At 44.5% G+C, this 15,724-nt stretch overlaps 1 protein-coding gene across 2 annotated transcripts; it reads left to right on the top strand.

Moving 5' to 3' along the window:
* The first annotated feature begins 1,806 nt into the window (after nucleotides 1-1,806).
* Nucleotides 1,807-14,199, top strand: LOC309332481 (uncharacterized protein). Of its 2 annotated transcripts, none has more exons than XM_081845704.1 (4): nucleotides 1,807-2,124; nucleotides 5,435-5,487; nucleotides 13,577-13,972; nucleotides 14,073-14,199. In XM_081845704.1, exons 2-4 carry the CDS (start codon nucleotides 5,484-5,486, stop codon nucleotides 14,093-14,095), a joined length of 423 nt encoding a protein of 140 aa, XP_081701830.1. In that variant the 5' UTR covers nucleotides 1,807-2,124; nucleotides 5,435-5,483; the 3' UTR covers nucleotides 14,096-14,199. The 2 variants fall into 2 exon arrangements, with proteins under 2 accessions (XP_081701830.1, XP_081701831.1); XM_081845705.1 differs by lacking the exon at nucleotides 1,807-2,124 and adding an exon at nucleotides 2,231-2,529.
* The last annotated feature ends 1,525 nt before the right edge of the window (nucleotides 14,200-15,724 follow it).

The raw sequence follows: 15,724 nt of genomic DNA, 5'->3' as shown, positions 1-15,724 counted from the left end.
AGTGAAGGTCTTTCAAGTACTGGCAAGGCATGTTCCCAATGACCGGTCACCACCTGGTAGCTGCATTTTGAATGAATTAAACTTTCCAAAATACAGTGGTACCTCGGGTTAAGAACTTAATTCGTTCCGGAGGTCCGTTCTTAACCTGAAACTGTTCTTAATCTGAGGTACTGCTGCCGCGCCACTGAAGCACGATTTCTGTTCTCATCCTGAAGCAAAGTTCTTAACCTGAAGCACTATTTCTGGGTTAGCGGAGTCTGTAACCTGAAGCGTCTCTAACCCGAGGTACCACTGTACAGCCCTACACATAACACATTACAGCGGTCAATTCTAGACATCACAGCATGGATAACTGTTGCTACTAGGAGCCTTCAGCTTTCTGGTAAAACTCTTGTCTCTCTTTAGCTGTTTTTTATTATTATTATTATTATTATTATTAGTGCTTTTTTCCTAAGAAATATGTTTAGGGATACTCTAATTTAGAGGGGACGCGGGTGGCGCTGTGGGTTAAACCACAGAGCCTAGGACTTGCTGATCAGAAGGTCGGCGGTTCAAATCCCCGTGACGGGGTGAGCTCCTGTTGCTTGGTCCCAGCTCCTGCCAACCTAGCAGTTTGAAAGCACGTCAAAGTGCAAGTAGATAAGTAGGTACCGCTCTGGTGGGAAGGTAAATGGCGTTTCCATGCGCTGCTCTGGTTCTCCAGAAGCAGCTTAGTCATGCTGGCCACATGACCCGGAACCTGTACGCCGGCTCCCTCGGCCAGTAAAGCAAGATGAGCGCCGCAACCCCAGAGTCGGCCACGACTGGACCTAATGGTCAGGGGTCCCTTTACCTTTACCTTTTTACTCTCATTTTCCTACTCATATTGAAATACTGCCCCTCAATGAGGCCAAACATAGATTCACAAAATGTTTAGCGGTATGTGTACCCCTGCGTACCCCCAGAAAAAAGCACTGATGATTATTATTAAAAAATAAATTTATTTCTCACCCACCCTCCCAAAGGAGCCCATGGCAGCAGTATTGCTGGATACAGAAACACTTAGCTAAGTGAGGAATGATCCAAACTGCCTGGAAGCACATTGTGGTCAATCTGTACCAATCACATTCCAAGATAAGAGTCTGAAGCTCTGTTTATGAGCCAAAATGGGAACCCCCTGAATTTTCATTTTTAAAAAAGCGAAAACCATTTGAATTTCAGCAAAAAGAGAAATTATTTGGCAACTAGCCACCTAGGAGAGATTTCATATGCCTGTGGGTTAACTAATTAGAAACCAGGGCTGGATCTAGACCCATCAAAGACTTGTTTCAGTTAAACGTGTTGCAAACTCTATATGAGAAATTGGGTTAGCAAAAGTGGAACTCCACAGCGCCATCTGGTGTCACCGTGTTAGAATGCATAAACAATGCATATAAAGTGCTTTTTCTTTGCTGAATCCCAGTACAGTAACAGAATTACATGGAAGTCTATATAAAACCAGGCATTGGGGGAGGGTGGGGAGGAGTTCTCACTCATTGATGATTTAGTTGTTGGCAGACCTCTCAAAGTATGATGCAGCTACTCGCCTAGGAAAAGTGAAAAAGGAAATGTACATTATCTGGGCTTATTAGCCCAGTAACGTAGACCCCAGCACTGACATACAGAAACAGAAAGAAAACATCTTCAGAAATAAACTCCTAAGGTAATTATCATATGACCTTCAAATATCATAATTTCACACATATAATGCAGAAAAGGGAGTGTTAACTTGTTCTGCATGTGACAATGCAGGCAGAAGGTGCAGAGTTTCAATAACCCTCACAGAAATTGCAACGCAGCTGCCTATTTTCATGCACGAAGCCCAACCTATTCTGTCCATGCAGATGTGGAAGTTATAGAATCTGCAGGAATCCACTGAAAACAGGAAATGTCAGTAGAAGTCCACAAGGAGGCACACAAAAGCCACTTTGCTGAATACAAATTCTGTTCATTTGCATTTCGTTTACTAAAAATGGCAACAGTTTCAGTTTCATTTCTCCAGACTCTTTTCTTTAAGATTTCGTCCCTTTATCTGACCTGCCCTCCTTCAGCTTTAGTTTCATTCACCTTCGTTTTGCTGTTAAGAAGGAGAACTGATTAAGATTGGTAAGTGACGTTGTTTTTATGGGGTGCAGCTGTCATAGTAACAGGAGTATGATAGTTAAAATAACACTGAAACAATCAAATGTGCTGTCTTAACTCCTCTAGATAACTGCCTAAAATTAAATTATCACTATTTAATTACAAAAGGCACACACCCTAAGAACTGCAGAAAACTTCAATGAAGAGATAATTATGTGATGCTAAATGGGCAAATATGTAAATTAAAAATGTTTTGAAAACTGCATCAGTGGAACTGCCCTTAATTAAAATGAAACTAGCTCACAGCTTATTAAATCACACAATACAGAAAATCATAATGGAAACACGACATGAAAAAATTTGGCAGGCAGAAACCAGAAAGAAACAGAACTAAGATGCCTCTTGTCTCAAACATAGAGTGCTGGACAGGTGATTGGTCTCATTTTGGTTTACAGGACCCCTTTGGCGCTTCCTTAGAGGAGGGGAACAAACTACCAGTGACTTTGCTGCTAAGGCAGAGGCAAAAGAGCATGGGAGAGAGAGGCAGAGATATGGAGGCGGCAGCCGCAGTGGGGAAGAGAAAATAGTGGTTGGTTGATGGAGGGGCACAATCTCTGGCTGTGTACACTACCTTTAAAGCACATTTGAAGCACATAATTCCCCTCAAAGACTTCTGAGCACTGTAGTTCATTATGGGTTGCTGGGAATTGTCACTCTGTGAGGGATAAACTACAGTGCCCATAATTCTTTAAGGAGAAATACTGTATTTTTGCTCTATAAGACTCACTTTTTCCTTCCTAAAAAGTAAGGGGAAATGTTTGTGTCTCTTATGGAGCGAATGCAGGCTGCGCAGCTATCCCAAAAGCCAGAACAGCAAGAGGGATTGCTGCTTTCACTGCACAGTGATCCCTCTTGCTGTTCTGGCTTCTGAGATTCAGAATATTTTTTTTTCTTGTTTTCCTCCTCCAAAAACTAGGTGCGTCTTATGGTCTGGTGCGTCTTATAGAGCGAAAAATACGGTAAGTGCCCTGAGTGTGCTTTAAAGGGATGGACTGTTCACAGTCTGTGATGTTGTGTCCTCTTCCCAAAAGTAATATTCCTCACGAGAAGTGTGAGCAGAGGATACCTCTTGTAATAAGTTTTATTCCCACAGTGCCCTTTGCTTATTTGCAAGCTCTGAGGGCTTTCAAAGCATCTCGTTATTCTCCCAGCTACGCCATTAGCTCTGGGATGGTATAAGGAAATGGTTTTTGTGTCTGATGCCATTAGCGTGCTGGTATTTCTGCATTTCTGTAGAGATAAGTTATACTATTGTACCCGCCCAGAGTAATTACCAATTACCTGCCCTGGGACCTGCTGGCGAAGGGAGGGTAAGAAACTTAATAATAATAATAGTAATAGTAATGATAGTTGCTGTTTTGCCACACATTCGCTCCATTTGTTGGAATCCTTTTGTAGCTCCTCACAAGTTTAAACTCGTTCCGACTCGATCTGCGCAAACATGAACAGTCAAGACAGAGAAAGGGGAAGAGGGTGGTGGTGGTGGGAAACTTGGAAAGCCCCAAAATCTGCGGTTTGTAAACATATTAGGGCAAAACTAGGTGTAATGCCATTCACACAATCGGCAACTCCGTGAATTATTTTTACAGAGAATATCATGCATGGAGTGGATTATGGATCAGCACCCTGGCAAGGGGGATTGGGGGTGCTTTAGCCCATTCCCCCCCCCAAAAAAACCCCACACACTCATTGCATTCCACCAGATTGGTGGCAATGGAAGTTTTCCTTTCAATCCAGATGAGAACCAGGGTGGAGAAACAAAGGCTAACATCTGCTTAGCCTTCCCCCAGGGCCCTGATCCAGATTGGGGGCCTCACACATGTTGTTTAGTCAATAATAATTGCTGGTTGCATGAATGGTGGTGACACGTTTAATTTGGCCCTGAACAGCGAATGCTGGAGGCATTAGGCAGACTTAATTAAAATAGACTCTACTAGGTGCAAAACAGATTTCTTGTTGTGTCAAGCGCTGCCGAAACAGAGATACAGTAATGGAAAGTATAAACAGATTCTAGTGACTTGAGCATTAACAGGAACACACAAATCCCACAGAATAAAAGAGAAACATGGTTTCTCCAGCAAGGCTGGAGACTGGTTTTAGCAAGAGAAAATATGTGGGGAAGACCCACCACTGGACGGAACGAATCATGATGGTGGTAGCCATCTTTGTTCAGCTGTTTGCTACATCCACACACAAAGCGGCGCAGGAACATGTGGGGAATAATGTTTACTTGAAAAAGGTGCACAAGTAAAGAGAGATGAACTTTTCCCTTCTCCCCGCTACCGCATCTCCCCATACTTCACCATCTTGAAGGATTTTTATCATGGCATTTTTTCACTAATAAAATGCTCTCCATGACTTTTGTTCAGACAAAAAAACTGGAGGGAAACAAAGTACACAAATACTTTGTACGCCTTTGGAATCCTTTCATTGTGGCTGGTGGTATTCAACACTGTAAGATAGGACACACAGAGAAAACAGTGCCAACACACGCTGATAAATGGTAATCATACCACATTTAAGAAAACGTGCCCTTATTCCTGGCTTAGGTCCCATCTGCACTATACAGTGGTACCTCGGGTTAAGAACTTAATTCATTCTGGAGGTCTGTTCTTAACCTGAAACTGTTCTTAACCTGAAGCACCACTTTACCTAATGGGGCCTCCCACTGCTGCTGCACTGCCAGAGCACGATTTCTGTTCTCATCCTGAAGCAAAGTTCTTAACCCGAGGTAATATTTCTGGGTTAGCGGAGTCTGTAACCTGAAGTGTATGTAACCTGAAGCGTATGTAACCCGAGTTACCACTGTACATTTGAAGCAGTATCGCACCACTTTAAACAGTTACGGCTTTCCCCAAGGAATCCCAGGTACCACAGTTTAAGGATGCTGAGTGTTGTTAGGAGACTACTGTTCTCTTCACAGCTACAATTCCCAGAGCTCCCTGGGAAGAGGGATTGATTGTTAAACCACTCTGGGAATAGGGGGTCTCCTAAGAACTCTCAGAGGCCTTAACAAATTGCAGCTCCCAGGATTCTTTGAGAGAAGTCATTGCCGCTTAAAGTTGTGTGATACTGCTTCAAAGTTATCATGCAGATGGGATGTAGATTGCATCCCTGTTAAGAGCACAAAGGAGGCATATTCTTTAGAGAGGAGGAATACCCGGAGAGGCCATTGTCAATGTACAAGTCTTTGGAGCGTTATTTGGACACTGAGATGTGGTGCAGTGGAAAGATCCTTTATGTTCTGAAAAAGATATGTTTCTCTCTTATGCAGATCTTTGCCAGCAACTTGCCGGTGTTTGAGAAGAAACATCCCTCAGAAAATGGGTATGATCTCATGTTGCACTTTCTAAATGCCTTGATTTTAAAACTTTCTGCCTCCAGGGAACTCATGGGTGCTTAAGAGGACTTTGGAGTACAGTGGTACCTCAGGTTTAAGAACTTAATTCGTTCCAGAGGTCCATTCTTAACCTGAAACTGTACTTAACCTGAAGCACCACTTTAGCTAATGGGGGCCTCCTGCTGCTGCCGCGCCAATGCTGCACAATTTCTGTTCTCATCCTGAAGCAAAGTTCTTAACCCGAGGTAATATTTCTGGGTTAGGGGAGTCTGTAACCTGAAGCGTATGTAACCTGAGGTACCATTGTAGTTCAACAATATCTGGAAGGCTTCAGGTTACCTACCCCTTGTTTTTACAGATAGTACGTCTCTAATTCTTAGCAAGTTAGAACAGCCCATTTTTTAAAATGTCAGAACAGAAAGACTGGTGTTTGAAACATGTTGAGAATTAAGAATCCTTTGGGGAATAAAAATATGTAAATATATGTACAAGGACTGGGTAAATTAAAGATTGTTGCAGAACCTGCAGCCCTTCAGCTCTTGCTTGGCTGTCACCATCCCTGACCATTCACCATGCTGTCTGAGGCTGATGACAGTCGTCTAGCAACATCGTAGAGGACCACACAGTTTCCCAAATCTTGTTTTAGAGCAAGTTTCCCAAATCTTGTTTTAGGTGTGGTACAGATGAAAGAGATGACATGTATGATGGAAGGCCAAGTGGTGGGGTTATTCCATGATACCTGGAGGAGCAGACACCCCCACCCCTGGAGAGGTTGTGTTGATTTTCAATGTCTGCTAATCTTTGCTCGATAAGGCTTTTGGCTGAGCGTAGGTTCATCTTTAAGGAGTCCGCTGGGGAAATTCCGATGCTCAGAAGTTTGGCATGGATTTTTCCTACCCACGGATTAACAAAGTCATCCCGCCAGAGGCACTGAAAGAGGTAATGGTCGGGAAGCCTATGCCAGCTGGACAGCCAATAGCCAAAGACTCGCTTCCAGATGACAGTCTCCAATGTTGCAATCCTTAGCTCCAGATGTATGGCTGCATTGCTCACACACATGGGGAGTTTCAGGAGGCGACGGAGAAACTGATTCTGCAATGTCCCCAGCGATGTTAAGTTGGACCCTGGGGCCCAGAGCGGGGCAGCATAACAGAGGGTGGAAACCACTTTTGCGTGGTACACCTTCATTGCAGAAGGGTTGTGGGAGGCTCCGTCGACCGCAAAAAATTGGAGTAGAGTGTAAAGTATTGTTTTCCCTTTGTTCAGTAAATACTGTATCTGTGGCTTCCAGCTTAGGTTGTAGTGAAAAAAGACTCCCAGGTATTTAAATTTGAAAACCTGTTCTAATTGGACTCCATCTAACTTCCAGCTGTAAGTTTTCTGAGACCTGGTAAAGACCAGTACTTTAGATTTTCCATGATTAATTGTCAGATGGTTGAGTTTGCAATAAGCCGCAAAAATCTTTAGAGCTCTGCATAAACCGACTCTAGAGTAGGAAAGGATCGCTGCATCGTCAGCATATAGGAGCAGAGGGCAGCGAAAATCAGCTAGGCGGGGGGCATGAATGTTGGCTTGAGACTCACTCAGAAAGAGCTTCATGTCGCTAATAAACAAGTTGAAGAGGAGTGGGGCCAAAATGCAGCCTTGGCGCAATCCTCTATTTATTGGGACCTCATTGGATAGGTTTCCCGCCGGTGTGAGTCTCACTTTAGCCGACGACCCGTGGTGTAATTGGGTTATAAGCCATAACAGCCTTCTATCTATGCCCCATCTCTCTAATTTCTTCCATAGACAGTTTCTTGGGATACTGTCGAAGGCGGCCTTTAAGTCTATGAAAGCGACACATAGGCGCCCCCGACTCGGGGCAGAATATTTTCTGGCAAGATGATACATAATTACCATATGGTCAGTGGTCGAATAATTGTTCCTAAAGCCCGCTTGCTCGTGGCCAATCAAATTTGAGTCGTATGCCCAATGGGACAGCTTAGACAGCAAAAATTTTGCATAGATTTTCCCAATGATAGACAAAAGGCCGATGTTCCGATAGTTCTCTGGGTCAGCAGGGGGACCCTTTTTATGGACTGGTACGATCACGGCCTCCTTCCATGACCTAGGGATAAGCCCCGTAGAATTAATTGCATCAAAGACTTTAGCCAGAATTTCAGCCCACCACCTCGGTTGCGCAACAATAGCCTCAGCAGGGACTAGATCCGGCCCAGGGGCTTTGCCCGTTTTCAGATCTAGTATCAAGTCCATTATCAGTTCTGGGTCGGTAGAGGGCCACAAAGGTAGATGGTCGGCTCGGAATTCCGTGGGTGAGTTGGATTCCTCTGCCAAAGAGAAATATTTACTCAAGAATTGTTCCCATGTGGGCGCAGGGATAATCGCCAGTGGGTACTTCCTTCCTCTTTTGTTTATCAGAGCCCAAAATTCCTGTGGTCTGCGGGATCTAGAGGCCGCAATCAAGGCTCGCCAACGCTTTTGGTACCACTCGCGTTTGGCCAGCTTTAAAGTCTGTTTGTATGCTCTTTTGGCTTGTAAATAGGAGGGTGGTAGAGCCTGGGCATTAGAGTTTTTGTATTCATTATAGATAGAATGAAGAAGGGATCTTGCTTGTTTGCAAGAGGTGTTAAACCAAGGGGCCCCAGTACTGCAATGTGCCACTTTCGCCTTTTGAGGAGGTGATGTAAAAAAAGTTTGTTATAAGAAGGTTAAAAAGTTTCAAAACCGAATTGAAGTCTTGTAAATCAGTAGTTATTTGAGGTAGATAGGCAATGATTTCCCTATGAAAAAATTCCTGGTATTTTTGGGCCACAGCCTCCGACCATTTCATCCCTCTTATTTTGGTCGGTGATGAGGTTTCCAGAAGGACTGAGTGTTTATAGTCCTTCTGGCACCGGAACAATGACAAAGTGGTCACTATTGGAAGGTGATCACTGAAATGTTGGTTTTCAACTTGGAAGGAAAGTACATTAACGGCCAAATTTGCAGAGATCAAGAAGTAATCGATAACACTGTTAGATGCTAGTCCCAGGTGAGTGAACTCCCCCGGTATGTCGGGGGGGAAGGTGCCGTTCAAGAAGACTAGATTCAGGCGAATGGCCATTTGGTAAAGGGTCACTCCTGCTTTGTTTACTCTGTTGTCCTTTGAAGTTCTAATTCTGGCATGTTCCAAGTCAAAGTTGTCCAAGCATGGGGGAGTCCACCGTTTGGACTTGGTTAGTAGGTCCCAATTTGTGGCAATACGAGCATTAAAGTCTCTCCCAATTAAGGAGTACGAGTTAGGGCATTTGGTATGACATGACAATAGGTGATTTTCAAATGATTCCCATCTCCAATCAAGATCAGGTGCAGAGCCTTCAGGGGGGGAGATAGACATTAGTAATTAGTAATGAGGACTTCCCTTCTGCGATCAGTCCAGATAGAGCAAAAGGCGGGGAAGCCCGTACCAGAGTGAATTTGGCGTGAAGTTGGAGTGAGATCCCAATCAAAAGACCCCCTTTGGGGCGACCACCTTTCAAGGAAGGGGAGGCCGGAAGTGTTAGAAGATCGAAGCCGTCTAGGGTAACCTGAAGTGTCACTCTATGCTCTAAAACAAGATTTGGGAAACTGTGTGGTCCTCTACGATGTTGCTAGACGACTGTCATCAGCCTCAGACAGCATGGTGAATGGTCAGGGATGGTGAAAGCCAAGCAAGAGCTGAAGGGCTGCAGGTTCTGCAACCATCTTTAATTTACCCAGTCCTTGTACATATATTTACATATTTTTATTCCCCAAAGGATTCTTAATTCTCAACATGTTTCAAACACCAGTCTTTCTGTTCTGACATTTTAAAAAATGGGCTGTTCTAACTTGCTAAGAATTAGAGACGTACTATCTGTAAAAACAAGGGGTAGGTAACCTGAAGCCTTCCAGATATTGTTGAACTACAGTGGTACCTCAGGTTACATACGCTTCAGGTTACAGACTCCCCTAACCCAGAAATAGTACCTCGGGTTAAGAACTTTGCTTCAGGATGAGAACAGAAATTGTGCTCCGGCGGCGCGGTGGCAGCGGGAGGCCCCATTAGCTAAAGTGGTGCTTCAGGTTAAGAACAGTTTCAGGCTAAGAACGGACCTCCGGAACGAATTACGTTCTTAACCCGAGGTACCACTGTAAACTGACTCCTATTAGATGCAACCAGTGTGGCGAACAGCAAGGGAAGATGGGAGTTGTATTCCAAAAAATGTGGAGGCCCACAGATTAGGTACCCCTGTATAAGAAAGAAGACAGTATCAATGAATCATAGAATTTGTAGAGTTGGAAATATCAAGGATGTTGTGAAGCCACAAATTCTTTACAACGCTTTTCAAGGAAAAGCCCTGCAAGTGAGTTAAACTGTGATGAACATGTTGGAACATGCTGGGGCTTCTTCCAGCTAAGTTCACACTTGATATTTCAAACGTATAAATATTTCAAATGAATGAACCTGTGTTTCAGATTGTCAGTCTGCAGATAAAATCGCTCAGATTCGGGAAGAAGTAGACTCCACCGTGGGAGCAGGGCCGGGGCGGGAGAGTGCTAGAGTCCTGTCTGGTCAAGTTGTGTGGGATCAATTTCAATCTGTTACCTCCGAGGATGTGGACAGGCTGCTTGGACGAGTGAAGCCAACCACCTGTCTCCTGGATCCTTGCCCATCCTGGCTTATAAAAGCTAGCCGGGAAGGACTGGGCGATGGGCTTCGTGGGGTGGTGAATGCTTCCCTCCGTGAGGGAGCCTTCCCAGACCCGCTGAAAGAGGCGGTTATTAAACCGCTTCTTAAAAAACCATCTTTAGATGCGGCCACGATGGCCAATTATCGCCCAGTCTCAAACCTCCCATTCTTGGGCAAGGTGATTGAGCGAGTGGTTGCTGAACAACTCCAGGCACGCCTGGAAGAAGCGGACCATTTGGATCCCTTCCAGTCGGGATTCAGGCCTCATCATGGGACTGAAACTGCCTTGGTCGCACTGGTTGATGATCTCCGGCGGGCTAGGGACAAAGGTGAGAGCTGTTTCCTAGTTCTGCTGGATCTCTCAGCGGCGTTTGATACCATCGACCATGACATCCTTCTGGACCGTCTTGAGGGGCTGGGAGCTGGGGGCACTGTCATACAGTGGTTCCGCTCCTTCCTCCTGGGCCGTGTTCAGAAAGTGGTGGTGGGGGATGAGTGTTCAGACCCCTGGCCGCTCACTTGTGGGGTGCCTCAGGGTTCTGTCCTCTCCCCCATGCTTTTCAACATCTACATGCAGCCGCTGGGAGCGATCATCAGGAGGTTTGGGCTGGGTGTTCATCAGTATGCAGATGATACCCAGCTCTACCTCTCTTTTAAATCAGAACCAGTGAAGGCGGTAAAGGTCCTGTGTGAGTGTCTGGAGGCGGTTGGAGGATGGATGGCGGCTAACAGATTGAGGTTGAATCCTGACAAGACAGAAGTACTGTTTTTGGGGGACAGGAGGCGGGCAGGTGTGGAGGATTCCCTGGTCCTGAATGCGGTAACTGTGCCCCTGAAGGACCAGGTGCGCAGCCTGGGAGTCATTTTGGACTCACAGCTGTCCATGGAGGCACAGGTCAAATCTGTATCCAGGGCAGCTGTTTACCAGCTCCATCTGGTACGTAGGCTGAGACCCTATCTGCCTGCGGACTGTCTCGCCAGAGTGGTACATGCTCTGGTTATCTCCCGCTTGGACTACTGCAATGCGCTCTACGTGGGGCTACCTTTGAAGGTGACCCGGAAACTACAACTAATACAGAATGCGGCAGCTAGACTGGTGACTGGGAGCGGCCGCCGAGACCATATAACACCGGTCTTGAAAGACCTACATTGGCTCCCAGTACGTTTCCGAGCACAATTCAAAGTGTTGGTGCTGACCTTTAAAGCCCTAAATGGCCTCGGTCCAGTATATCTGAAGGAGCGTCTCCTCCCCCATCGTTCTGCCCGGACACTGAGGTCCAGCTCCGAGGGCCTTCTGGCGGTTCCCTCACTGCGAGAGGCCAAGTTGCAGGGAACCAGGCAGAGGGCCTTCTCGGTGGTGGCACCCGCCCTGTGGAATGCCCTCCCATCGGATGTCAAGGCGATGGACAACTACCTGACATTCAGAAGACATCTGAAGGCAGCCCTGTTCAGGGAAGTTTTTAATATGTGACATTTTAGTGTATTTTTTATCTCTGTTGGAAGCCGCCCAGAGTGGCTGGGGAAACCCAGCCAGATGGGCGGGGTACAAATAATAAATTATTATTATTATTATTATTATTATTACTCAAATACTAGTGAACTCAGTACTGAATTCCTCAGCCCAGCTGTTGCGAAATGAAGGAATGTGCACATGACCACTGAAATGGTTAGGTGGGAATGCTATTAAACAGGAGGAAGTGAGGTCCTCAAAAGAGTTAAGCCTATTCTCCCTGCACTATCACAAATTCCTCTTCAGATAAAAGTTCCGTTCTGCCTAGAAGTGTACTCAGGTTGTATATTAGGAACACATTTATCAGAATAGTTGGTATGGGAAATCAAAATTTTAGCATTCAGTACAAATCACTCTAGTACATTGGAGATCTGATTCTGATTCTATGCAAATTCAGTGTGGCACTTAACCACAAGCAAATATATATAGGATTTGAAACAGCCTATATCAGGGATGTCCAACCAGTCGACCGTGATCGACAGGTAGTTCCCCTGGTGATAGCGGTCGATCGTGTTCGATCTTGGGCTCATTTGCAATCATGGGAGGGGGGGCTGTTGAATGAATGTATCCAACCCTGGCCCCCTCGCTGTTTTTTTCTGTCATGCAAAATGGTTGTTCTTTTGCCGTCTTCTGCAGACAATTGGGAAAACAAAATTTGGAGTAATTGCTGCTTGCTTCTGTCTATGGTGAGCAATTAATGCTGTGTCCCCCTTAAAAAAAAAGTTCAACAACTTTGGCCTGCCCCCCTAAAAAGCTCTATAACTCTGGTGTCTCCCCTCCCCTAAAGAATGGTCAACAATTCTTGCCCGGCCCCCCTAAAAAAAGCTCAGGAACTCTGGCCTACCCCCCCCCCCAAAGGGTAGATCACTGCCAGTTTTTTTATACTGGGATTAGATTGTAGTCTCTTGGGAGTTGGATGTGACTATCCTATATAACTAGGACATAGTTCCAGGGTGAGGTGGGGTGGGGGAACATGTTATGCAATGGCCTAAAAAGTTTATTGTTGGGGAAACATTTTAACACATTTACAAATGATAAAAACCATAGAGTAAAACTTGATGCATGCACTAAGGGGTAATTATTATTATTATTATTATTATTATTATTATTATTATTATTATTATTTATATCCCGCCCTCCCCAGCCAAGGCGGGGCTCAGGGCGGCTAACAAGCAATAATAAAAACAAGTTGAATGAATACAACTTAAAAACAAGATTAAAATACAACAATTAAAATACTGAAACATTAAAATATTAAAATGCAGCCTCATCACAGGAGGAGAAAGGAAAAATAAAAGATAGAGGGGGAGGGAATCAAATTGGCTCCAAGCCAAAGGCCAGGCGGAACAACTCTGTCTTACAGGCCCTGCGGAAAGAAATCAGATCCTGCAGGGCCCTGGTCTCATGAGGCAGAGCGTTCCACCAGGCTGGAGCCAGTGTTGAGAAGGCCCTGGCTCTGGTTGAGGCTAATCTAACTTCCTTAGGGCCCGGGACCACTAGGGTGTTGCTAATTATGTTTCATCCTGAGGGTGTTTTGTGTTGTACAGGATCATGAAAGAGATGAGGCCATTGTACATCAGATCACGATGAGAAATTACTGCTGGTCAGGAAATGGGTGAAGACAGCATTAAGAGAAAAGGCCTTTCCCTATGCGTTTTATAGCGTACATTGATTTCTTATTATTATACTGTACAACAGACTGGCTGTTAAACAAAACAAAAAATTAAAGAAGCCAACGTAGTAGCAGTAGGCACAGGGAAAAGTCAGGCTAATAACCACCAAATCCTCAGCTTAGCATTGCCTTCGTTACAGTGCTCTGGAAATTTAAGGGAAATGAATAATATCATCTGTATTTACCTGTTGTTTTTTTCAGAGCTGGAAGCGAAAACTAATGACTTGACTATCCTGGTCCACAACCAGGGTTACGACGATGTCACGGTTGCAGTCAGTGCCAGGCCAATATACAAACTGCTGGATGGCAACGTGGTTTTCTTCTGGTTGCAATGGCTTTGGTCCAGCATTGCCACCACAGACGTTGGCCCGAAAGCTAAAAAGAAAGTAAATACGGTGACCAGCTGGAATATGATCACTCACCAGTTGGGAAGCTGGGGGTGGAGACTTTATAACATTACCGTGCGGAGGAAGGTGGATGGATATGTTGCTACATGTACAACTCCACTGGATTGCACTTGGATAGTTGAAGAAAGGGGAATACACCAAGAAGGTGCTGCTGAAAGAAACTACTGCAAATTTGAACCACCTGCCAACAGTGAGGATTAGCTATTTTCCCCCATTCTGCTACATGAATTCTTCTGGGTAATATGGAAGCTTAGCCAAGGCTTTAACAAAATGTTTTTATTCACGTTTAGGTCAACAGATCAGCATAGTATAACCAACAAAGGACATCACAACATTTTGGGCTTCACAACCTTCTACAAGAATAAAAGTTACCAACATCTGTATTGGCTCAGTTCAATAAATCATTCCATAAATTCAGATGAGAGCGTGGTGGTGTTCTTTCACTGTCTTCTATTTTCATGTAATGAATAAATGGTTGGCCAGCCAGGTGTTGTAAAAGGAAAGGGATTTGACTTGCCTTTAGCAGCTCTAACTTGATGAGTCAATTTTTCTGCTAATGCGATTGACCAGACTCTTGCATACCATGTGTCCGAAGTAAGGAAACTTAACAAATACTAAACATCAACATAAATCAAACAAAGCTGACTGTCTTACTTGCTTTGTGTTTTGTTTTTAAATCTCGGAGTATAGCAATATTTGTTTGTTCCAAATTATTTAACCATAACCTCTTCATCATATTGACAGCTGCCATCAACTTTTTTCCCTCTCTCCTCTCTGCTCTTTGGTCCCCCAGCTTTATTCGCTACCCAATACACTAGTTTTGCAGCCCCATGAGCCATCTTATTGCATTTATTTATGGCTCTGGAAAAGGACACATCCAGATGTTTTGGACTACAGCCACAGAGGAAAAAATGTTAACAAATTCTGCATTAATTCCTGACTTTGTCAATGAGATCACCCCTCTCATAATTCTGTGCTGGGTGAGCACACTGTGCTGTTAACCGTAGAAGCATGTAAAGGAGCCCATGTGCTGTGCTAGAGTATTGGACTGGGAAGAGATAGAGGTGAATTTGAATCCCTGCTCAGCAATGAAGATAACTCGGGGTAGGACTTTTAGGGAGGTTGTCCCTGTGTCCCTGCTCTGTGCAACAGCATTCCTGTCAAGATATGACAGACACCCACTTTCTGCACTTTCTGGAAATAATTGAAGACATTTTGGTTCCACCAAGCTGTCTCAGCTGGATTAATGCTTCTCTTACATGGAAGTCTACTAAGCATTGTTTTAAAACTGACCCGGTGTTATTTTCTGTACTGTTTTTAAATTGATCTTTAGCTGTTTTATTGCATTTTGTGCATTGCCTAGAAGCATATGCACAGAAGGCAATAAACAACTCAGCCAGATGGGCGGGGTATAAATAATAAATATATTATTATTATTATTATTATTATTATTATTATTATTATTATTATTATTATTATTATTATCATCATCATCATCATCATATCTGCTTTAAAACTTCCAAGGAATGAGTCTACGACCTCCCAAGGAAGATCGTTCCACGGTCAAACAGCTCTTACTGCCAGAAAGTTCTTCCTGATGTTTATTTGGAATCTCCTTTCGTGTAACTTGAAGCCATTGGTTTGCGGTCTACCCTCCAAGAGCAGGAGGAATCTTGCAAAAGAACTAATCCAAGTGGCTTCTTTCAGCTCTGGAGTCCACAAACACAGAAAGCCTAACTTCTGTGGAAGTCACTGGAAGAAGACCAAAAATGTCAGCACCGACCCACCAGGTGGCACCCTGAAGCTATGTACACAGGGTGTAACTGACGGAAAAGACAGAGGGAGGATCCCAGGAAAAGGTAGCTACCTTTAAGGTGAGTTTATTTGTCTGCCAGATGGGAAGTCCTGGGACAGCCCCTTTCAAGCTAGTAAAGCAAGGGAG

This window comes from Podarcis erhardii (assembly GCF_964252035.2).
Source record: "Podarcis erhardii genome assembly, chromosome: 17".
Taxonomy (NCBI): Eukaryota; Metazoa; Chordata; class Lepidosauria; order Squamata; family Lacertidae; genus Podarcis; species Podarcis erhardii.
Note: the sequence above shows the minus strand (reverse complement) of the source record. Positions and strands in the feature narration are given on the sequence as shown.

Excerpts from the sequence above, each read along its gene's own strand:
- LOC309332481 (XM_081845704.1), top strand. Across the intron at positions 13,973-14,072 it reads ATTTGAACCACCTGCCAACA|GTCAACAGATCAGCATAGTA; the intron begins GTGAGGATTAGC and ends ATTCACGTTTAG.